The sequence below is a fragment of the Motacilla alba genome, chromosome 12, assembly GCF_015832195.1.
Source record: "Motacilla alba alba isolate MOTALB_02 chromosome 12, Motacilla_alba_V1.0_pri, whole genome shotgun sequence".
In the NCBI taxonomy this organism is placed as follows: Eukaryota; Metazoa; Chordata; class Aves; order Passeriformes; family Motacillidae; genus Motacilla; species Motacilla alba.
This window is the reverse complement of record NC_052027.1, coordinates 1,695,914-1,719,881: the sequence shown is the minus strand read 5'-3', so window position 1 is coordinate 1,719,881 and position 23,968 is coordinate 1,695,914. Positions and strand designations below refer to the sequence as shown.

Sequence of the window (23,968 nt, the reverse complement as noted above, 5' to 3'; positions counted from 1 at the left end):
TCATTTGGGGAAAGATACATCAACCACAAGGAAAAGCTTCCCAATCAATAATACATGAGAGAAGTGGGATGGAATAGCGTGTGAAATGACTGACCTGCTTTAGAAACACTGCTGGGTGTCATTTTAGCTCCTTGTTGTAGAATTCCCCACGTAAAACCATCCAGATGTTCCCATCTGCCTCCACATTGTCCCCAACAGGAAGGGAGAGCCACAGCCTTTGCTGCTGAAGGGCTGGTTCGTCTCTCATGGGACACACATGGAATTCCAGGGAGCCATCCACGGGGGAGGACCTTCAGGACAAAACCAAGCCTGAAATCCCTGCCTCTGGAGCAGCCCTGTGCTGGGGGGTGACTGCTGCTCCCACCCAGATGTTTGTGCAGCCCATGCACACGTGGGCACGGCCCCAGTGCAGCGCCTGCAATCACTCCCAGCAGTTGTGCATGCAATTATTTGCATAATTGGGACTGCATTATGCAAATAGCCACTTATTGAGGTAATTGGTCATCGCTTTGCACAGCTACTGTGGGTAATTTGTGCTGTGCTGGTGCCTTTCTGACCAAATCCAGCACATTCACGTTCTGAAAATCAGTGTCCACATCCAAAACCTGAGTGAGGAGAAACCTCACCGGGCTCACTTGGCTGCCAAAACTGTCAGCCACACTGAGAACCTGCTGGCACAACACACAAACTGCAATACCTCTTTCTCTGTTCAACTCACACTTCAGCAAGAGTCATCCTTCTGCTCCAGAAATTCTGACTGCTCCAAACTGAGCCCACAGACTCACTCCAATCTCCCATCAGGACCTGCTGCTGTCTGGACAGAGCCAGATTTGTACCTCTCCAGTAGCAAGTCCCTTTAATTTCCAATGTGCCCCTTTCTACCTGTCGTTCCCGCTTGCTACCACTCCCCAGTTTGTGTTTCTGGGTAGATGGCACACCAGGATCCCGAGGCACAGCTCAGGGAAATGGATTATGCACACGCTCAGGATGTTAAGCAGCTTAATGGCAGGATGTCTGCTGCAGAGAGAAAAGGCAGGGACGTGCGTGACAGGTCACCCAGGGCTCTATTGTTTTATTATTTAAGTTACTTAGACCCTCTTAAAGGTTTAAAGGCCTGCTCCCCAAAATGCCAGGCACTGAACAGATCCAAGCCGTGTCCAGGGCAGGAAGAGAAGAGGGCACAGGAACAGCAGTGTCACACTCCTTCCACAGCACTTTGGGACAGAGCTGAACCAGGAAGGCAGCTGAACTAAAGACAGTGGGGGAATAAGGGGGTGAAGCCAGAGGGCACAGGAGGAGAGAAGATGAGACCAAAGAGACAAACAAAAAGCCTACACAGGGGGAAATCTCCTGTTTTCCTGGCACCTTCTCTTTAAAGGCTGCTTGAGCAGGACTGTTTTGGAAGAATACTCAGCTCTGCCCAACGGGAAAGCATTGGCAGAGGTTGTTCCTCAAACAGTTTGTGAAGGATGACACAGAGAGGCAAATATCCTGCCCTTCTGCCTCAGTGCAAACCCTCCCTACCTCCAGGAGGTCCTGCAGCAGCTCCTCCTGAGCTGCTGGTACCTCACAGCCTGGAGAGAATCCCCGGCTAAGCCATCAACTCATTTGGCTCCTTCCTGCACCAAAACTCATTTACAGCCTGTAGGAATGAAAGATGTTTTAACTCCCATCTCAACATTATTCTCATTGCTGGTGTTTTGATGTTGTGAAAACTGCCAGGAAATGAAGACACCAGCTTAAGGCTGTAAAATTTTAATGCTCGCTGTATTTCTCCTCCTTTTTTGTTTGCAGGGAGGTTTTAGGTCCATCAGGTTTATGCCTTTCAAGGATGGATCTACTCTGCTAAGAAAGTGAAAATAAATTCTCTGCCCTGAAACAAAGCCCTGAAGCTGTTCAAAACACTGGCTTTTCCAAGAGGCATCTGCTGTTGCATTATTTCCTCATCAGGAGTAAGTGATAGATGGGGAAGGAGCATCCGGACGGACGAGAACAGCCCCTGAGAAAGGAAAAGTCTTTTTGGACAACATTGATGAGTTCCTTCTGAAAATTCAATTTCCTTATGTATGAAAAACGTCACTTTTACTGTTACCCAAGTGACCTTCTGGGCTGTCAGGAAAAAAAATCATCGCCTCAGGAGGAAATCTGAAGCATTAACTGCAAACCGTATTTGCTACGTATTTAACTTATTGTTAACTCGTACTAAAAAGTGTTAAACCAATCTTTAAAATCACTTCCTGAGAAGGTACCACTTCAGGACATGCCTGGAGGAGGTGTCATGGACAGCAGGGCCTTTTCACCCAGGTTGTGCTCAGCAAACTCTGCCCACGGGATCGCAACGCTTCGTGCAGAGCAGGAGGGTGAAGAATATCCCGTGTGTCAATAAAAGCATCACAGAATTGCCATGGCCTTAATGAAGGGCACAGGGATGAGGCAGCACAGCACCGTCCTGCCACAGGTTTCCTTCCTGTTGGTTAGGTGAATAATAAAAACCCAGGAAATAAAGATTTTACGGTGTGAAGAAAAGCTGATCTTTGCATCGCTGCCACAGCTTCAGCCACAAGCTCCTTGTGTAGCACAGACTAACACTGTACCCAAGATCCAACGTGAGGATTCAGCCAGGGCACCCTGGGAACTCGGCCAGAGAAGTGGGTGAAGACCAAGGTCAGGAGAAGGAAACGTGTAAGTCAATAATTGCAAACTCAGGTAAGTGGAAATGGAGACAAGACAGAAACCCAGGAGAGAACAGGAAACAGAACATCTCAGAGGGCTGACACAGCTTTAAATCCTTGAATTTCAGGCTCAAATGACTCTCATGGTTCACAGAATCATGGAATGTCCTGAGTAGGAAAGGACCCACAGGGATCATCCACTCCCACCCCCGCCCTGCCCAGATAACCAACAATCCCACCCTGGGCATCCCTGGGAGGGTTTTCCAAAGGCTCCTGGAGCTCTGGCAGCCTCGGGGCCGTGCTCATTCCCTGGGGAGCCTGGGCAGTGCCAGCACCCTCTGGGGGTGTGAGTCCCCGTCCCCTTGGCACGAGGTTTGCTTCTCTACAGAGCGCAGAAACCCAAACGTTTGAGTCCTCACAAGCCACAGAACTTTCTCACTCCATCTTTGAGCCTCTTTGAATGAAGTTTGAAAACACTGAGAACCAGGACTCAGAGGGCAGGGGGGAAGTTACTCAGGAGGTTCATGCTCTGTCTTAGACACAGGGTGTGCATCCTGAGGGTGACACTGCTCCTGCCAGCCCCAGTGACCTGCAGCGTGTGCCAGGGACTGTGTGCCACTAACGACCGAGCCCAGAGGTGGAGCTCTTAACTCTGCTAACCCTGAAGCCTAGGGATGGAAGGGTTGTTACCCTAAAGCCTAAGGACAGAAGGGTTGTTAACCCTAAAGCCCAAGGACAGAAGGGTTGTTAACCCTAAAGCCTAAGGATGGAAGGGATATTAACCCTAAAGCCTAAGGATGGAAGGGTTGTTAACCCTAAAGCCTAAGGATGGAAGGGATATTAACCCTAAAGCCTAAGGATGGAAGGGTTGTTACCCTAAAGCCTAAGGACGGAAAGGATGTTAACCCTCGAGCCACATGATGGCAGGAAGGGATGTTCACCCTGGATCCCAAAAAAGGAACGGATATTCACCCTGGATCTGAAGGATGGAAAGAAGGGATGCTAACCCTGGATCTGAGCAATGGGAGGGATGTTAGCCCTGGATCCAAAGGAAGGAAGGAAGGGATGTTCCCCCAGATCCAAAGGAAGGAAGGAAGGGATGCTCACCCTGGATCCAAAGGAAGGAAGATATGTTCCCCTGGATCCAGAAGAAGGGAGGGAAGCTCACCTTGGATCCAAAGGAAGGGAGGGATGGTTCCCCCAAGATCCAAAGGAAGGAAGGAAGGGATGCTCACCCTGGATCTAAAGGAAGGAAGGGAGGGACACTCCCCAGGATCCAAAGGAAGGAAGGGACGCTGCCCAGGATCCAAAGGGAGGGAGGGACTCTCCCCATGATCCCAGGGAAGGGAAGGACGCTCCCCAGGATCCAAAGGCAGGGAGGGACGCTCCCCATGATCCGAAGGAAGGAAGGGATGCTCCCCATGATTCCAGGGAAGGGAAGGACGCTCCCCAGGATCCAAAGGGAGGGAGGGACGCTCCCCACGATCCCAGGGAAGGGAGGGACGCTGCCCAGGATCCGAAGGGAGGGAGGGACGCTGCCCATGATCCCAGGGAAGGGAGGGACGCTCCCCATGATCCCAGGGAAGGAACGGACGCTGGCCAGGATCCAAAGGGAGGAAGGGACGCTGCCCATGATCCCAGGGAAGGGAGGGATGCTCCCCAGGATCCCAGGGAAGGAACGGACGCTGCCCAGGATCCGAACGGTGCCCGCGGCAGCCCCGGGCGCGCACCGAGGCCGGGGGCGGGGCCGTGCGGGGGGAGGGCGTGGCCATGTCTCGCCCCGCCCCCGCAGCCGGTGCCGCGCGCGCAGCAGCCAATGGGAGCGCGGCCCGTCAGCTGACCCGCGGCGCCTTCCCAGGTGCGCGCCGGCGGCGCCTCAGAGCGGGCGGCACCGCGCACCGGCACCGGCACCGCGCCGCCGCTCCCGCCGTGCTGGGGGCGGGCAGCAGGCACGGAGGGACCGGTCCGTCCGTCTGCCCATCCATCCATCCCTCCATCGCTCCCCGTATCCCGGCGCTCTGGGACCGCGGCAGCAGCAGCAGCGGATGTGCAGCCCCGGGGGACTACCGCGGCAGCGCCCGGCCGGCGGTGAGTGCGTCCGCCGGGCTCGGGGCAGCGAGCGGAGGCTGCGGGAGCGCCGCTCCGGGCTGCGGGGATGCGCGCCGCTGCGCCGCAGCGATGTGCGGTGCGGCCCGGGGACGGAGCAAAGTTTGCGGTGGCGGACGCGCCCCCGGTGCCCCCCGGGGCAGTCCCCGCGGGCTGCGGGGTTTCGGTGGCTCCGCACCGCGCCGGGACCGCCCCGGGGCTGCGGCCGCCTCGCACCTCCGGGGCTGCGGGGGTTCGGCTGCAGCGTCGCTCTCCTCCTCCTCCTCCTCCTCCTCCCTCTCGGGTGCTCCGCCGCTCCCCGGGCCGGTTTGCGGTAAATCGGGGGTTCCGGGGGGGATCGGCGGTGCCGGGAGCCGGCGGTGGGCGCGGGGCCGGCGGTGCGGCAGCGCTGCCCGCGTCCCCCATTTGCATGCGAATGGGAGCGGATCCCGGCAGATGTCCTGCCTCATCCATTCACCCGGAGGAATGCGAGGAGACAAGGAGCCTTCAGTGTGACAATGGCCCTTCAGAAAGCGGCATAAAGGCGCAGTGTGAGCGGGGCCGCGGCTCCGCCGCCCTCCTCCCGCGGCCGCGGCTTTGTGCGCGGGGCGCTGCGGGACCGGCCTGGGCAGAGCGCAGGGCGGCCAGGGATGCTCCGCCGGCTCCCTCTGCAGCGCACCTGCCCTTCGCGGGGGCTCTTTCGGGACTCTGCTGCCCGAAAGGTGCGGGGAGAAGCGCGGGGCAGCGGCGGCTCTTCACCCCGGCACCGGGGGTCCCTGCCCCGGCTCTGGCGGACAAAGGGACCGGCCCCGCTGCCGCCCCTTTGTCGCCCCTGTCAAAGGGCCCTTTGAGCGCGGGGCCGGCCCCCGTTCCCTGCGAGAGGAGGGACGGGAGCGAGGCGCATTGTGCCGGCGGCTCAGCCCTGCCGGGGCCGCACAACAGATGTTCGCCTGCGATTTTCGCTCTCCCCCAAGTTATTCTCTCCCCCGGTGCTGGCTCGGGGCGCATCTCCCACCATTTCAGGCGATGGAGGGGAAGGTAGCGGAATTAAACTCCAAGTAGGCAATAACGTTGTCCAAAGGTGAGAGATCACACACAGGGTGCTTCTGTTCTTGTCCTGGAGCTGTGCGACAGCTCCCAAGTAGCGAGTCCCTTCCATGAAAGTAGTTTGGAAACCTTGAAGTCTTTTCCTTATGGACTTAAAGGGTCCCTATAAAAGGAGCCCCTGAACATCATAAACCTGTTCTGGCCAATAGCTCAGATGCACCCACAGGGAGATCACAGGGCTTTGAGTGATAAAGGCACACCCAGCATCCATCCCGCTGTTGTCCAAAGGATCCGACCAAGCCGAGTCCCAAAGTCTCACAAGTCAGAGTTTAAGTTAATCTAAAGACGGACACACTGAGAGGGACAAAGCACTGCACCAAGCTTCCCAGATGGGAAGTGAGGAGAGCCAGGACGGCTCTGCTCTCAGCCCCTGGTGTCCCTGTCCCCCTGCTCTGCAGCCTCTGCTGTGCCGCTGCTCCGGGACAAGAGCTCCACTTTAACTTTTACCTCGGCGGTTAAAAGTTATCTGCACAACATTTTATGTAGCCCGTATAAAATTATCTCTCCCAGTAGGCATTTTGGACGTTATTAGACCAGTTACTGTGATGACCATAAAGCCTTTTCCATTTACCTAGAACAGACACGATAACACTGCTGATCATTGAAGGAAACAGGATTTTGCATTAAGCTGGGCAGTTAGAGAAGGATAACAACTTTTCCCGTGAACTGTGAAGGACCTTTTTTACTGCCATAAATAATGCTGAGCCCGTCCAAATTCAGGCTGGAAAAAGAAACTTCTGTTCAGTCTGACCTCACAAGGAGCAGCCCTGGCACAGGTGCCCAGAGCAGCTGGGGCTGCCCCTGGATCCCTGGCAGTGCCCAAGGCCAGGCTGGACGTTGGGGCTGGAGCAGCCTGGGACAGAGGGACGTGTCACTGCCATGGCAGGGTGGCACTGGATGATCTTGAAGGTCCCTCCCAACCCAAGCCGTTCTGTGATTCCAGGATTCTCCGTGTGCATTTGGTCGCAGCTCGTGGAGCAGATGGGCTCATTTCAAGGAGCAGTGGTTAAGCTCTCCTCACCATCACCATCATCCATTCCCAATCCCCGTGCTGCCCGGAGCCCAGCTCGCTGCCGCGGGCGGAGGAGGGGATGCTGCAGCCTTTGTTTCACACCGACACAGCGGCGTGGCACTGCAGAAGGCAGGGAAAACTTTTCCTAATCGGCGTGCTGGGTTCCTGCTGCAGCCGGCTGCTGCCTGGCCGCTGTGCCAAGGAGGGCGGCACGTCCCTGCTCCGCGGTCCTTTCCTAGGGACACTTAAAACACCTCGCATGAATCATAACAGCGGTCAAGTCTTGCTGCTACTGCAGCCTGCATAGCTCAATATTCACTGGAAAGGGGATTTATTTGCACTATTGGGTCTGCAGATCTCTCTTTGTTATTGTTAGGGATGACAGAGACTCACCCACATTTAAACAATGTTTTAAAATATTTTTTTAGTTTCTCTTACGAATCTTTCGAAGCTCTTATTTCTGTTAATTATAGCAATGAGTAAAAATGGGGACTTTGTTCACAAAGCTCTGAGCCACATTATTTCTGTCTCTTTCAGAGCTGCTCCTCCCCCAGGTGAGTGACTCGCGTGGTCCCAGGTCTGGCTTTGTGTCAGGCTCAGACCAGGATCAGGCATCAGGAAAAAAACCCAAACAAACAAAACCTAAGGAGAAGAGTTAAGTGATGTTTATGGAACAGCTCTGGTTGAACAGTATTTATTTTAGTTTCTTTTCCAACCAGCAAAGTAGCAAGATGCTGCAGATATTTACAGAGCAGCCAAAAATTCCCAAAATAAAAATCCCTCTGTCTTCCTGTGCACTTTGTCACCACGGAGGTGCCTGTTCTTTGAAGCCCTGATTAATATAGATGAGTTGTAATTTTCTGACCAAGCCATCCTAGTTCACATATATTATTCCATTGGCAGACATGTGGTCCCCACAGCTGTCCCCTCATTTGTGTATGAAATGGAAACACTGGTGGCATTTGTAGGTTACCATAGTTACACGAACAATACACGTGTGAGGCTTCATCCTGCCAAGCTCCAGATTTTTTTCCTGGCAGACATTTTGTAGACACAGAACTGAAGAAAATCTATGTAAAGTTTTTGGAAGCGCATAAATGCAGCCCTCCTCCTCCTCTGTGTTTGTGTCAGGCTCATGGACAGCGAGCCTGCATTTCAGCCCCACCACAGCTGATTCCTGCAGCCCCTTCCAGCTGGAGCTGCCAGCCTGGAGACCCTCGATGCTCCCAGGAGCCCACAATTCCAGGTTGTGCTCCAGAGCAGTTAAGTCATTAACAGAGTCAGGCCTTAAACACATCTTTCCCAAAAAATCGTTTTTGGGTTCTACACAAAAGAGGCTTTGGAGCTGGGATGGTTTTTCTGCTGACTGGAGGAGGGTTGGCAGTGCCTGGAGGGCTCCTGGGAGAGGGGAGAGGTGGGAAGCAGCCAGAGCCCCATGCCAGAGCAGAAATCCAAGGAAACCCACCACAAATATTCCCGTACTCTGTTTTGTCTCTGCAGTTAACGTGGGGAAAAAGATGGACAAGAGCAGAGAAAATCCAAGAGCTGGCTTAGGAACTGGTTTTGTTGGTTTGCAATTATTAATTAAATAATGGTGTTTCTCTAAGGTTTGGAGGGCCTAAGTTGTGCACAGGGACCTCACAGAACCACTTTGATAAGAAACAGTCCCTGCAGATGTGCTTGAGTTACTCAGACTGTACCAGTGCCATTCCCCTGCAGCTGAGGAATAAAGTTCTTCACGGAATGAGCTCTGCAAGGTCACAGCTGAACACACCTCCATGGGGGGCTGAGAGCTGAAAGTTCTTCTGAACCCCACTCTCTCATCCTTTGCTGCTTCAAACCCTGCAACTTTATTCAAATTTTGTTTTGCTCTTTAGATGTCGTCTTTGCTTTTTCTACGTGTGGCACTGAAGAAAAATACTGGATTGGCCTATTTTGGCTTGGCCTAATTCTCCCTCTGGTGAAGGCAGGCCAAGTCTGTGCTATCAGTGAGACAGGAATTAGTCCCTGCTCTTAACTTCTGCTGAAAAATATTTTTATAACTTCACTTTCTGTGTCATAAGACCTTAATTTGGTGTTACAAGGCAGTGTTTCCTTGACATTCCATCTGGCTGAATTATTAAAAGAACAGGACCCGGTTTTTACCTGGAGCACAGTTTCTAAAAGATTGAGTGTTTGCAGGGGAGAATTGCCTTTTTCTTCCCTTTTTAACTAACAGAACAACAAGGCAAAGCAAGTTTAAGTAACAGGCCTGAAATATTGAACAGGCTGCTGTAGTGAGGATGCTCTGAAGTTATAAAAGTGCCAGGAGAAGCAGCTCTTTCCCTTATTTTATTGGTACAGCAGCCTTACCACATCATTTCCTCTCCTGAGGTGCTGCCCTTTGCTCCTCGGTGGTCACACAGGGCAGTACTTTCCTGAACAATTCCCAAGCCAAAGCAGCTGAACACGGAGGCAAACCTTCCTTGGGGGTGTCAGTTAGCAATTTCAGACGTTGTCAGTCAGCATCTCATTTCCAGGTATTTAATTTAACTAACTCTGCTGATTCCAGCAATTTGGGCATCTGTCAGCTTGCGTTAGAGCAGCAGAACCGAGGGCTTTGGGAAGCCGTGCCCCCCTGCAGGCACCTGGCAGGGTCTGCCTGCCTCTGCTCTGGGGTGGCATGTCCCAGCAGTGCTGGGGGACTGCAGCCCCCACCCTGTGCTGTGGCCCTGCAAGGGAGCAGAGCCCAGGCAGGTGCTGGGGTGGGGGTCTCCTGATCCTCCAGAGGCACCCACAGGCAGGTGTTGGGGTCTCCTCATCCTCCAGAGGCACCCACAGCCAGGTGTTGGGGTCTCACCCTCCAGAGGCACCCACAGCCAGGTGTTGGGGTCTCCTCATCCTCCCGAGGCACCCACAGCCAGGTGTTGGGGTCTCCTCATCCTCCAGAGGCACCCACAGGCAGGTGTTGGGGTCTCCTGACCCTCCAGAGGCACCCACAGCCAGGTGTTGGGGTCTCCTGACCCTCCAGAGGCACCCACAGGCAGGTGTTGGGGTCTCCTCATCCTCCAGAGGCACCCACAGCCAGGTGTTGGGGTCTCACCCTCCAGAGGCACCCACAGCCAGGTGTTGGGGTCTCACCCTCCAGAGGCACCCACAGGGAGGTGTTGGGGTCTCCTCACCCTCCAGAGGCACCCACAGCCAGGTGTTGGGGTCTCCTCATCCTCCAGAGGCACCCACAGGGAGGTGTTGGGGTCTCCTCATCCTCCAGAGGCACCCACAGGCAGGTGTTGGGGTCTCCTCATCCTCCCGAGGCACCCACAGGCAGGTGTTGGGGTCTCCTGATCCTCCAGAGGCACCCACAGCCAGGTGTTGGGGTCTCCTGACCCTCCAGAGGCACCCACAGGCAGGTGTTGGGGTCTCCTGACCCTCCAGAGGCACCCACAGGCAGGTGTTGGGGTCTCACCCTCCAGAGGCACCCACAGCCAGGTGTTGGGGTCTCACCCTCCAGAGGCACCCACAGCCAGGTGTTGGGGTCTCCTCATCCTCCCGAGGCACCCACAGCCAGGTGTTGGGGTCTCCTCATCCTCCCGAGGCACCCACAGCCAGGTGTTGGGGTCTCCTCATCCTCCAGAGGCACCCACAGCCAGGTGTTGGGGTCTCACCCTCCAGAGGCACCTGGAACCCATTCCCAGCATGGCACTGGGAGCCAGCCCTGTTCCAGAGCAGCCCAGCTCCTTGGGGACTCCAGAGGGGCTCCCTGGGGATCCCGAAGGACTCCTGGCTCTGGAGGGGCACATCCCACCCCTGAGGTCAGCTGGGAGCCGCCGGCTTCACCCCAAAGGGGTTGGTTTGTGACAAGCAGGGGGTGCCAAAGGCAGGCGTGGGGTGGAAGAGCAGCACGGCTGAGCCTGGGCTGGGGAGGGTGCAGGGATGGCTCCTGGATTGGGATGGACTGGGGATCACCTGCCAGAGACACACGCATTTCAGCAGCACACACCTTAGGAGATGGGGCTGGGCTCCCAACCAGATTCCTCCATGCTCAACACTTTTCCTAGTGGAAGAAGCTCCACCTGTGGCAGTGGTAACCCAGAGCTCCAGCCCTGCCCCTGGAGAGTTTCACCTGAGAGTTTCCCCATTTTATCCTGTTCTAAAGAGAATGCTCCCGTCTGGAGAAGCCATGGGGCTGGTTAAGTTCATTGGAGACATTCCCTGGCTTCCTCCTCCACCCTGGAGTCTGACAGATCACATCCTAAGGAACTTCTACAAAACACCTCCGAGTTACTCAGAGAGAATCCTTGAGCCTGTCCAAATTTGGTAGAATAACATTTTACCTTGTTTTAATAAAATATCAATCAAAGCTTGGATTGTCTTTTCGTAATTTGAAAATGTTTATCATTTATATAATGAATCCTTCATTTTCTGTTATTTCATGCATCATATCATTTATATGATTAAGCAAGTCCAAAACTATCTAATAAATTCATACCTTGCTAATGTGCTGCATACAATTACTGGCATGCAGATGAGCTACTGATTGGCCTTGTTAAATTTTTAAATTACACATGATCCGTCATTCTAACAGAAATAGAGTAAATATTGATAGTTCCAGAGAGCCACCAGTGACTTGTAAATGCATTGAAAAATAACTTTCTCTTAGCCATAGGTGAACAAGCCATTGCAAAAATGAAGGTTTTTAATTGCTGCTTGAAAACAGGTCTTTAAAGTGGGTTCATTGTAGGAAAAGGCACCAAGTAAAACCAGGTCAGTGTTTTTTCTAAGTTCATTGACAAATCTGTTTTCCTTTCTCCTTCTGCCCCCTTGAAGTGCAACAAGTCTGGTTTGTACAAACCAAACATTATCACGCCCAAATGAATCCCTGCAATTAGCTAAAGATTTTATCTATAAAGCACCAACAACTTAAAATTTGGAGAGGAAAAAACTTCCTTTCTGCAACAGGCAGAAATTGTAGTACCTCTGTGTTTTGCAAGCACTGATGAAAGAAAGAATCCATGGAAAACCTGGGATGTGGCACGACCAGCCTGAGGACTAAAGCTGAAGGGACAGTGCCTGAACACCCAGTGCATTGAATAAGATCTATTTTCTGCTTTCTTAACCTCATGAAGGTCTCAGAGCAAGCCTGTTTTCCGCATGGAGCAAAGCATCAGCATTCAGGGGATACCTGAGAGCACAGAAATGGTTAAACCCAGGCTGGGGGGGTCCCACACTCTCAGCTGACTGAGCTTTCCTGCCCTGATCACATGGCAGTGCTTTTGGGATGAAACAGCGGTGGGGAACACGTATTTCATGGAGCAGAGGTGCAGAAAGGCTCGTGGAAAAGGGGGAGGTCATGGGATGCAGCAGTGAACTGGAGAGAGAGAGAGAAGAGCCTTTTTCTCAGGTCAGAGCAGAGCCTTGGTTCACAGCAGTGCCAAGCCCAAATCTGTGGCCACTTAATGGAATTAGTTCTGTCCCTTCCCAGCTTGGTTGAGTTCCAGATCTTTGTCTTGGTGCTAACAGCCTTTCTATTACATCTCAGCACCTCCCATGCTAAATCCATTTATTTTGTTAGTGGTATGCTCACAATCTTTCCTATCAGATCTTCCCAGATCAGCCAACTCAATACACGGGTCTATTAGCATTTAAATATATATAGCTCAGAAACAGAGAATTGGATTTTGTAAGCATAAAACTCAGAAAAAAAATCAATAAAAGTCTGTTTTATTCTAAGGGCTGCAGTCTGTGTCAGCACACTACATGTACAAACTGTGTAGATATAGATCTAGGCTAATAGTAAAATACAGTTTAATACTTAATCACTAATAATTGAAATGCTAACACACATTACAGCCACAGGAAACAGAATTATCAAAACAGAGTGTAACAAGGACCAGAAAAAGAACTTTTTTCCTTGATTGAAGAATTGAAGATAAGCAATTGAAGCTCTGTGCCCATATAATTTTTAATAACAAGCCTTATGCATTCCCTACAGCCAGCACCATTGTGTTGATTTATAAATACCTCCAGAGCTCCTGACTCATTCTGCTTGGGATTTATCAGGCACTGTTTGCAGCACAGGGTTTTTTTGGCATCCTCTGTGGTAGTAACAACCACGTACACACCGGGGTCTTTCCCAACTGTGGGGGATCCTGAGTGACTCACAGAACTGGAGTTTGATCTAGAACTGTGTAGGAAGCAAAATAATCACACTGCCAGGAGCCAGTCAGCAAAAAGGGAGGAAAAGGATTTTCTGTTACTTCAGGAAAATCCTCTGGAGTTCTGGCAGCCCTGTTTCTCCTGGTTAAAAATATTCCTTGTGTGCTCCTTACTTGGTTATTATTAACACTTTGCTTCCACTGGCCAAGCTCCTTGGCTCTCAGAGTGGTCAAAAAACAAAAAGGGAATTCTGCTCCAAAATCCAACCCAATCTCTGCGTGCCCTTTGTCCTCTTTCATTTTGTTTTGTAGGTTTTTGTTTGAGTTGTGCTGATTTTGATAGACAGTAAGAAGCAGAGATTTTCTGAGCTGCTCTGTATGAAATCCTTGGGAGGGAGGTGCCCCCATGGGTTCCAGAGATGCTCAGATCCTTCCACGGGGTTCTGAGATCCCAAATACGCCATGACTCAATCCATTTCTACTCTTTAAATATGGTAAGAAGCCAAAGCAGGGTTTCTCCACCTTTGGTCCTCTTTCATTCATCAGCCAGCAGATGCACAACATGCAAAAAGTAGTTGGAAGAGGTCTTCCCAAATTGATTATACTGTGGAAATTCTGGATTCTTCACTAAAAGCAATCGGGTTTCAATTCTGCCTTGCATTTGAAAGGGAGAAGGGGCTGGGGAAGGGTTAGGGCATGTGAGGGGGAAAGGAAAGCCCACCCCAAGGGTTTGCCCTCCATCACCTGCAGGGCAGGCAGAAGGGAAGAGCTGCGAGGGAGGGCTCGGGGACCTGGATCTTAACCTGGCAGTGGGGTGGCTTGACTCTCAGAAATGCTGATCTAATCAAGAAACTTCCTCTGGTGATGATGTGGGACCAGAACAGTGGTCACAGATGGGATTCTTCTGCATCAAACAGAATCAAAGCTTTGCTTTCACACTGAGCCCTTTCAGCAGGACGTGAAAAAAGTCCTGAACAACAGAACAGCCTGTATTGTCCCAAGATGAAACTCATCCATGAAGAGAAATGTAGTAAAAAGCTGATAATAATTTGTGTTCCTGGCATAAGAACATCCCTGCTGCACAAACACATCTCACCTTTCAGGTTTCAAGGCCATAAAGTGGTTTATGAGGTTTTTTCTTGCCTAAAGCACACAGCCTCTCTAATTTGCCAGCCCCCTGTTTGGCAAGCCCCTGTTACTCCTGATGTTTCTAATCTGACTGGTTAATGGTAATCTGTGAGAGATTTCCCATCAGTTGCCAGAAGCTGGGTTGCAGTTCTCTGGTGGATTTGATGGGCACTCCATACCCAGTGGCTGCTCCCTGCAGGGAATCCAGCCCCTTGCACTCCAGAGCAGTCTATGAATGAAAACCATTTTCCCCTCTCCTGCAAATTTACTTCACTATTTTAATGAAAAATACTGTATCAGATGCCAGCCTTAAGAATAAGCTCCAATAAATTACAAATTTCCAAGCTGTAATATGCTGTTTCTGCAGCACAGACGTTATGAATAGGATGCTCTTTGCAGTTCTTTGGTGGAGATAAGAGTAGTATTTTTCAAAAGAACACAGATAAAGCATGCTAAGGTTGTCTCAAGATACAGCAAATCACCTTCTCACCAGAGCTTTCCCCAGAATTAAACACAGACTTTATTTTGATGGAATGTGTGTACAGATGAGAAGAAAAAGTAGGCATTATTTGCAAGGAAAAAAACCTCAAAACTTTAATATTATAAATCACTGAAGATGTGTTTTGAGGCTTTACACCATTATTACATGTCCTACGGGCCTTTGTTTCTGTATTTCCTTTTAATACCCAGCTCCCACGTTCAGATTTTTTCAAGCTCCTTCAACCGTCATCATTTTCAGCTTGATTTTTCTGTATTTTCCACAATCCAGACCTGTAAATAGCTTATTTCCCAATGACACTGGAGGCTTTAAAAACCTCACTATAAAAGGCTTATTAGCAAGCATTATTCCTCAATATTTTTCTAAATACACAGGATTGCACTTGTAAATTTAATTCCTGGGAAAGGAGCCCGTTCCGTGGGCTGGCTGGAAATGTCCTGGTTATTAAACTCCAGCTTCTCTTTCTCTAGGATGTACAAGGTCACTGATGCTCTTGACTGGAGTGACTTTAGTAACCTGCTTTTAGACTGGGCTTAGTGTTGAGCTTACTGCTGGCATTTAGAGGCTGCTCCTCTTTCAGTGCCTCTCCCTCCTAAAGCCCAGCCAGAGGCTCTGGCTCAGCTCAGCACAGCACCAATCCCTGTTTTATCCATAAATCCCTGTTTTATCCAGGAAAACAAGGATGCACAGCTGCAGAGGAAGACCCTGCTAAAGGGCAGGGCAGGTTTTACCTCCAACACACACGAAAGCCTTTCCCTAAACTTGCCCATCTGCCCTGACCAGCCTGCAGTGAGCCCAGCCTGTGGGAGCTCACCTCCAGTGGTGCTTGCAGCATCCACAGAGCTCCAGCCCAACCTCCTTGGAGGTCCCCTCTCCCAAGAGGCTCTTCCACAGTCACAGAATGGGTCAGGCTGGAAGGGACATCTGGTGTCACCTCCCTGCTCCAGCAGGGCCATCCCAGAGCACGGGATTGTGTCCAGGGTCTGCAATATCCCAGGGAGGACACCCCAGCCCCTCTCAGGGTGGTGTGCTCAGTGTGTGGTCACTGCACAGGGAAGTTCTGCCTCATGTTCACCTGGAGCTTCTGGGATCAGTTCCTGCCCGTTCCTCTTGTCCCTCTGAGGGACCCAGCAGCCTGGATCTGTACTGCTCCCAGTCTGGGTTCCATTTCCCAGTTCCACCTGAGCCCCCCGGCTCTCCTAGCTGGCACAAACCCTGCTGCAGGTCCTGGGCAGGGCTGTCCCACCCAGGCCAGGCTGCAGCAGCCAGGACAGGTTTTCCCGATGGTGATGGGAACGAGGAGCTGCACGAGTCATCAGCACCTCAGACAATTTTCCAGCACACAGCTCAGGTACTGAGGCTCAGCCTGGGAAAGAGGGGAGGAGCGGGGGATCAGCGTGTGCTCCTGGCTCTCAGCAACTGCAGAATAAATTGCTTGTCTTAGCCTGAGGTAATTTCTTCGTGTATCTGATCCTTCCAACTTTTACCTGGGCACACTCAGAGCAGGTGGCTGCCGACCAAAATCTGGGCTGATGCTACTGCAACGTACAAGAAACTCTGCAGGAATGAGCCACGGAACTGTGGAGAGGGAGGATTTGCTGTGGCAGCATCACTGTTTCAAAATGCACCCAGATATCCATGTGCAAACAAGATTGTTGCTCTTTTCAGCGAATTTTAATCGTGACCATTAATACAGTTGTCAGGGAAGTGACAACACTTTGTTTTCCCATTACCAAGCAAAAATGTGTAATATCTGTTCTTTTTAGTTGGCAGGTTAACTGTGAACACTTTTAATGAACAGTTTACTTCATGCTTGTCTCTTCATATTTTCCTCTTCCTGCACTGGAGGTTTAAATGTATTTTTTCTTCCAATCACCCACCCAACCTCACTCTTCAAGAGCCACCAGTAAGGCTGTGGTTGCCAGGGCACACCTCTTCCCACCCACCCTCTTTCCAAGGAAAACTGAGATGAAGGACCTTCTACTCCATAACCAAACACCCCTCACGGGCCAAACAAATTCTCAGGATTAACCATTTTTCAGAACTTGGGTGGGAAGGGAAGAGTCCGACCTCCCCATGGCAGTTCCAGGATGGGAGGCAGGGACGATGCTCCTGTTTCTGCCCTCAGGGAACAGGAACGAGCCAACACCCCGGGCAGCTGCTGTGGGTTTGCTGGTGACAGAAATGTGGCTTTTTTTCTGCACTGGGTACTGAGCAGTGCCACGGAAAATGCATTTAATTAGCTCGGAGTAAAATAACTCCCTCCGTATCTCTCACATAAAATTAGCCATTATTTCTGCTGATATCAAGTTACCAGCTGTTACAACTGCTGTTGTGGGTTGGAACAGCAGAAAATATGAATCTCACAAATGAGAGGGAAGGCAGGGAATGCTAAAAGCTTTCCTTCACACCCTCAGTGTCTGCGACACCAAACACTGCAGAGGTGTCTGGGATCAGTGCTGCTGCAAAGCTGAGAATCCAGAAGAGCTAAAGGATGGCTTTGGGTGGCTGCTCTGCTGCCTCTGTAGCTTTGGTCAGGGCTGTGCATGGGGTTTTACACACCACAGGTAGCTAAAACCAAGGGCATGCCTTGGGTTGTCCCTCCTGCTGCAGCCCCTGGGCTGCCACTGACACCAGCACAGCCCTGAGACGGGCTGGGGCACGTGGGGCTGCTCAGAATTCACCCTTTGGTTACCCTGGAATTATTTCCAGCTTCATCCAAGCTGCCCTGGGCTGGGAGAGACTGAGGAAAGCAATGTGTGGGCTGTTTCTAAATTTGCAGTCAAAGAAAATTAAATCCATTTGCAGCAGAAAATAGCTACAGAAGAGAACGAGCCACTAGGAACCTGTAAAATCATATATTTACAGTGATCATAAACCCAGAACTCTGGTCAATAAACCCACAAATGCCTTCTTAGCAAGGATGAACAATAACTGTAACGTGCAAGAAAGAGGATGTAAATATTCAACAAAGAAAGATAGAATTTGATTTTTTTTTTTTTTGCAACATCTAGACACGCTCCTACATATTTTAAAAGAACCTTTGAAGTGTTTTTCAGGCAGTTTGGTTTTTAAAGCATTACATGATTCATACAGCTACATCAGGGCTAAAGCAGTAGTAAAACATCATTAGGGCCCTCAGCTTTGTAAGGCTCCATCTCCCTTCTCCTCATCCACTGAGAAGCTGCAGGAGAAATTGCCCAGGTAGGAATTTGGGGAGCAATGCTCCCTTTCTGCTCCAGGGCTGGAGCAGGGACATGTTCCTGTGTGAGGGGACAGCCCACGGGCACGGCAGCTCAGGGCACCTCTTGCACCTGCCTGGGGGAAAGCACTGCCTGCATTATTCACTGCAAAACACTGCCATTTGAAAATCTGCAATTAAATCAATTAAACCTCAAACGCCATCAATTTTCCTAGAATTGGCTGGCTTGGGTCAGCTACAAATGTGTTGCTGTGGAGGGAAGCATCCATCAGAGTCAGCACAGCTCAGCTACCCCAGCCTCCTCATCACTCCACACTAACACGTTCCCTACTACCACTGTGCCATTAGGATTTATTTTTAATACAGTCTTAGTCAATTCTTCCATCAGTGGGGGGTTATTTGGGAAGGAATGTTGGTCCTACAGTTGGTTTTCCCCCCTCCAGCAGAGTCTGCTCAGCTCTCATTGAAGTCTCAGCCACCAGACAGAAAACCTGACTCAACAGGGTCAAATGTATTCTGGGTCCCACTCCTCTTCCCCTTCCTCCAAAGCACAACCACAGAAGAACAATATTAAAATAAATAATGAAATTTTCTTGGGTGTGTTCTACCTGCAGCACTACACCATAATCTAGAATAAAACACGGGAATTTCGTTATTTAATATGATCAGATTTAGAAGTAAGCGTTGTACAAATGGGATTCCTGTCACCACTGTCCAGAGGAGTACTTTAAACCTATTTTAAAAGCTGTATTTAGTTTTAATATTTTATACAGTACCATCCTTTGTGGGCTGTGACTTGGTTGAAGCTTTGCTACATTCTGATTGAAAAAGACGCGATTTCATCACCGAGTTCTCTCAGATATCACAGAGTGGTTTGAGTTGGGAGGGACCTTAAAGCCCATCCAGTGCCACCCCTGCCACCTTCCAGTGCCCCAGGTTGCTCCAAGCCCCATCCAGCCTGGCCTTGGACACTTCCAGGGATGAGGAGTCCACCCAGCACAACCTGATTATTTCAGTCACAGAAAAACCCAAACCTTTTGTTTGAGAAGTCTCAGCTGCACTCACCAGAGTGATTTTCTGATGAAGGGAGAATGAGAAAGATTTTACTTGGAGATTTCCCTGGAATGTGTGTTCAGAGCCTCACGGTACACCAGATGTTCTGAGGTGCCTGGACACAGCTGGGTTAATTGAAAGGCACTCTTGCACGAACAGCTTCAGGCTAAGCAGATACAAATGTGGGGCTTACACAGCAGTTTGGAATTGTGAACAGTTCATACCATCACAATGCAGTACAAACACTGATGAAATAGGGGCAGTACATTCATTTAATCAAATTTACTGTTATTGTTTGGTGCTGAGCTGGATTAAATCTAAGCTGTTATCTGGAACTGATTTGATTAACTGGGGTAAATTTTGGCAAAGTTCATAAGCATTTAGCTTCAAACTTCTAAACCAGCAGCTTCCTGAGCCTTAGTTCCACGCGGCTGAAATCCCAGCCTTGGGGACAGGGGTTGGGCATTAATGCCTGTCTGAGACCCTGCTGTGCTCACCAGCACATCCTCCACCCTCAGCATTCCCAAGCCATTCAAACATCTCCTGCAGGGTAAATCTGAAAGGTATCCATCCCAAAGTTTTATTTTTAGATAATTCACTCAAAGAGATGTCTCATGTAAACCCCAAGAGGGAGAGAGTTCCAAACCCTAGATAATTTACCTACACCAGATTGGAATTTTTGTAAGAGATTACTGCTGAAATAATGATTGTTTTCAGATATTTTCTTTCAAAGGTTGAAGAAACTAAATAATAGATGAACTGTATATGAGCTGAGCATAACATATACCCTAATCTGCTTTCAGGACCATCTTCAGGCACTGATTTACAGAAGATTCTAAAACACTGAGGAGCAGCCGAGAGTCTTCAGAGCGTTTCTTAACTTCACTAAACTCAGAAAATCATCTTCCACCTTTCTGGATGTCCAAGCCTTTCACCTCAAACGTCAAGCTTTACATTTTCTGCCTGACAGGGGATCACCCTCTTCCTCCGTGGGGATTTTAGGGGGCTGGGGAGCTGAACCCCCTCACTGGCCAGCATGGCAAAGGTTAGAGTTGTTTTAACTGTGTGCCAGTTGGTGCTAGAATTGTTAATGAATTCATTAACTGAGTCTTCCATACAGAGCAGCGAATGTCCACAGCTGTGTGTCTGTGAAATCAGGCCCTGGTTTACACCACAGTCAACCTACAGGGAAGCCACCACAGTTGACTGCAACGACCTCCGGTTAACAAAAATCCCCAGCAACCTCTCCAGTGACACTCAAGTCCTTCTGTTACAAAGCAACAACATTGCAAAGACCACAGACGAACTCCAACAGCTCTTTAATTTAACGGAATTGGACTTTTCACAAAATAACTTCACGAGTATCAGAGATGTGGGGCTCTCCAACCTCACTCAGCTCACGACTTTGCACCTGGAGGAGAACCAGATCACGGAGATGACTGACTACTGCCTGCAAGACCTCTGCAATCTGCAGGAGCTCTACATAAATCACAACCAGATCAGCAGCATTTCTGCAAACGCGTTCTCTGGCCTGAAAAACCTTCTGAGATTACACCTCAACTCCAACAAATTAAAGGTTATTGACAGCCGTTGGTTTGATTCTACTCCCAACTTAGAGATTCTCATGATTGGAGAAAACCCAGTGATTGGAATACTTGATATGAATTTCAAACCACTCTCAAACTTAAGGAGTCTGGTTTTGGCAGGTATGTACCTCACAGACATTCCCGGAAACGCGTTGGTAGGCTTGGATAGTCTTGAAAGTCTTTCTTTTTATGACAACAAATTGGTAAAAGTTCCTCAGCTTGCACTTGAGAAAGTTCCCAATTTAAAATTCCTGGATCTCAACAAAAATCCAATTCATAAAATTCAAGAAGGGGATTTTAAAAACATGCTCAGATTGAAAGAGCTTGGGATCAACAACATGGGAGAACTCGTGTCCGTCGATAGGTACGCGCTGGACAACCTGCCTGAACTCACAAAGCTGGAAGCCACCAACAACCCAAAGCTGTCTTACATCCATCGCCTGGCGTTCCGCAACGTCCCCGCCCTGGAGAGCCTGATGCTCAACAACAACGCCTTGAATGCAGTCTACCAAAAGACGGTGGAGTCCCTCCCAAACCTGCGGGAGATCAGCATCCACAGCAACCCGCTCAGGTGCGACTGCGTCATCCACTGGATCAACTCCAACAAAACCAACATCCGCTTCATGGAGCCTCTCTCCATGTTCTGTGCTATGCCTCCAGAATACCGGGGACAGCAGGTGAAGGAAGTGCTGATACAGGATTCAAACGAGCAATGTCTTCCAATGATCTCTCACGAGACCTTTCCCAACCACCTGAACCTGGACATCGGCATGACGGTGTTTTTAGATTGCCGGGCCATGGCAGAACCTGAGCCAGAAATCTACTGGGTCACCCCTCTGGGCAATAAAGTCACCGTGGAAAGCCTCTCTGACAAATACAAGCTGAGCAGTGAGGGCACCTTGGAAATCTCCAACATCCAGGTTGAGGACTCCGGGAGATACACCTGTGTCGCTCAAAACATAGAGGGGGCTGACACCAGGGTCGCTACCATCCGGGTGAACGGAACGCTCCTGGATGGCACCCAGGTTCTGAAGATCTACGTTAAACAAGCCGAGTCCCATTCCATCCTGGTTTCGTGGAAAGTCAACTCCAACGTCATGACATCCAATTTAAAGTGGTCATCGGCCACGATGAAGATTGACAACCCTCACATCACCTACACCGCCCGGGTCCCGGTGGATGTCCACGAATACAACCTCACACATTTACAGCCCTCGACAGATTATGAAGTGTGTCTGACAGTGTCCAACATCCACCAGCAGACACAGAGATCCTGTGTCAACGTCACAACCAAAAACGCGGCTTTCGCGCTGGATATTTCTGACCAGGAGACCAGCACGGCCCTGGCAGCGGTGATGGGATCCATGTTTGCTGTCATCAGCCTCGCCTCCGTCTCCGTTTATATTGCAAAAAGGTTTAAGAGAAAAAACTACCACCACTCGTTGAAAAAATATATGCAAAAGACCTCTTCAATCCCCCTGAACGAGCTCTACCCTCCACTTATTAATCTCTGGGAAGGCGACAGTGAGAAAGACAAGGACGGCTCTGCAGAGACCAAGCCGACCCAAGTCGACACATCCAGAAGCTATTACATGTGGTAACTCAGAGGATATTTTGCTTCTGGTAGTAAGGAGCACAAAGACTTTTTTGCTTTATTCTGCAAAAACGACGAGTTGAAGACTTTTGTATTTTTGACTTTGCTAGTCCGTGGCAGAGCGGTGAGGACAGGTGGATATTTCAGGATTTTTTTAGTATAGCGTATCGCAATGGGTTGACACAAATGGCAGCTTCACCTAGCTTCCACTCCTCTCTTTATTTTATTCTTTTTTTTTCTGGGTTTTTTTTTTTTTGGTTTTTTGGGTTTTTTTTTAGTTATTGTGCTAAACTTAACAGTGTCCTAACTCCAGTGCTGAATAAAAAGGAGGAGAGGCTGAGCCTGGTTCCCCGAAGCCATGGCGGGGCAGGATGGCACCGAGCTAACCCTCAGTTTTGGACCTGCAGTGAACTAGGTTTGTGACCCTGGTCTGAGGACTCTACCCTGAGAAAAGGAGGCCCTGAATGATGTTAGTTGACTGTACTGTAATGTTGTATCAACTGATTTGAATGTTTTTGACTTTCAGCAATGAGTTTTCTTTTTTATTATTGTTATTTTTGTAGTAGTTGAAGGCTTAGGTAAAGCTAACAGGCAATAGGAATAAGTACATCCAATTTTTTAATGTAACAGACTAAATGTTAATTGTTCTTATTCTTTTTTATTCTATTTAGTAGACACTTTTGAAGAATTACTAGAGTTTTGTTGTGTTTAAATCACCAACACACGGTGTTTAATGAAGGCAGAGCTATAATAAATTTAGTTTTGTTCTGATGTTTTTAATTTAGAAGTCACAATAATGTATTGGGTTTAGATGTCACTAGTTTGACTGGTGATCACGTTTTGACATAAAATATATCCAAAATGTTATATAAAAAATATCATGGGGTTTTTTTCTTGATGAAATGAAGTTCCAGGTTCAGGTTTTTTATGCATTTATGTTAATAGCAGTGTTTTCTCTGCACTAGAGGCAAAACATGGGAAATAATTTATTGAGAAAAATATCTCAGCATGGCTTCTGGACTGAGAGTCACATGCAGAATCAAAACTGTTTGGCATAGGGTACACAGCAAGAAGAATTCACAGAGTGTGTAACAGGACATTTTCCTTTTTGTATACTTTTCTGTTTATATTTTGAGCTAAGATAGAAATGAAGCTGACATTTAGCTGTCATTACCATCAGTTAGGACAAAACAAACTCAGTGCCACCAAACTGAAATAAACCAGTTGAATCTTGGAATATACTTGAAAAGAAACTTATTTGGATTAATGTTCCTCCAAAAGCAGAAATTAAGATTAAAACTACCAAGACAGTTACATTTGGTCCAATACTGAACTGTATTTTTTACAGGCTTAAAATGAATCCATATTCTGAGCATTTTCCTGAATTACTGTGCTAAAGGAGAGCAGCAGTGATCTGTGTGCACCGGGTACAATATAAAGGCATCATTTACAGTTGAACCTATGGAAGCGTTGTCCTTTGTCTTTTCTGAATCCCTGGAAGTTCTGCACACGAGCCAAGAGCAGGGTGGGCTCTGGGGAACACGTGGTCACATCTCACAGCCCTCTGCAACAAGCACAGCATTTTCTACACTTGATCACCACTTTCAATGTGCAAATTTTACATATTTTTACGCACTGAATAAGTTCTTGGCCAGTAAAAGTTAATCGTTCAAAGCACGGATGTGCCTGGGGCTGTGTGAAGTTTTTTAACTCATTGGCTTCTCAAATATATCCAAGTCCCATTAAAATTTACAGGTAAGCTTCCAACTTCGTTTTCCTTGCCTAAAAGTGAAAAGTTACCAGCATTGCTTCACTGATCAGCTGCCTTGGTACAAAACCTTATCCACCCGTCCCTTGGACAAGCTGCCCCATTGGTCTTGTGCTTCCACATGAGGC

At 49.3% G+C, this 23,968-nt stretch overlaps 2 protein-coding genes across 2 annotated transcripts; both read left to right on the top strand.

The window, feature by feature from the left end:
• Positions 1–4,513: 4,513 nt before the first annotated feature.
• On the top strand, positions 4,514–23,534 carry LRRN1 (leucine rich repeat neuronal 1). The gene is made up of 2 exons (XM_038149376.1): positions 4,514–4,760; positions 19,696–23,534. Exon 2 carries the CDS (start codon positions 19,929–19,931, stop codon positions 22,077–22,079), a length of 2,151 nt encoding a protein of 716 aa, XP_038005304.1. The 5' UTR covers positions 4,514–4,760; positions 19,696–19,928; the 3' UTR covers positions 22,080–23,534.
• Positions 4,767–13,711, top strand: LOC119706140 (collagen alpha-1(III) chain-like). The gene is made up of 2 exons (XM_038149377.1): positions 4,767–9,943; positions 10,020–13,711. The coding sequence occupies exon 1, from the start codon at positions 4,828–4,830 to the stop codon at positions 5,797–5,799; it is 972 nt and encodes a 323-aa protein (XP_038005305.1). The 5' UTR covers positions 4,767–4,827; the 3' UTR covers positions 5,800–9,943; positions 10,020–13,711.
• Positions 23,535–23,968: the final 434 nt, after the last annotated feature.

Coding starts and splice junctions, on each gene's coding strand:
- LOC119706140 (XM_038149377.1), top strand. CDS start 4,828: ATGCGCGCCGCTGCGCCGCAGCGATGTGCGGTGCGGCCCGGGGACGGA.
- LRRN1 (XM_038149376.1), top strand. CDS start 19,929: ATGGCAAAGGTTAGAGTTGTTTTAACTGTGTGCCAGTTGGTGCTAGAA.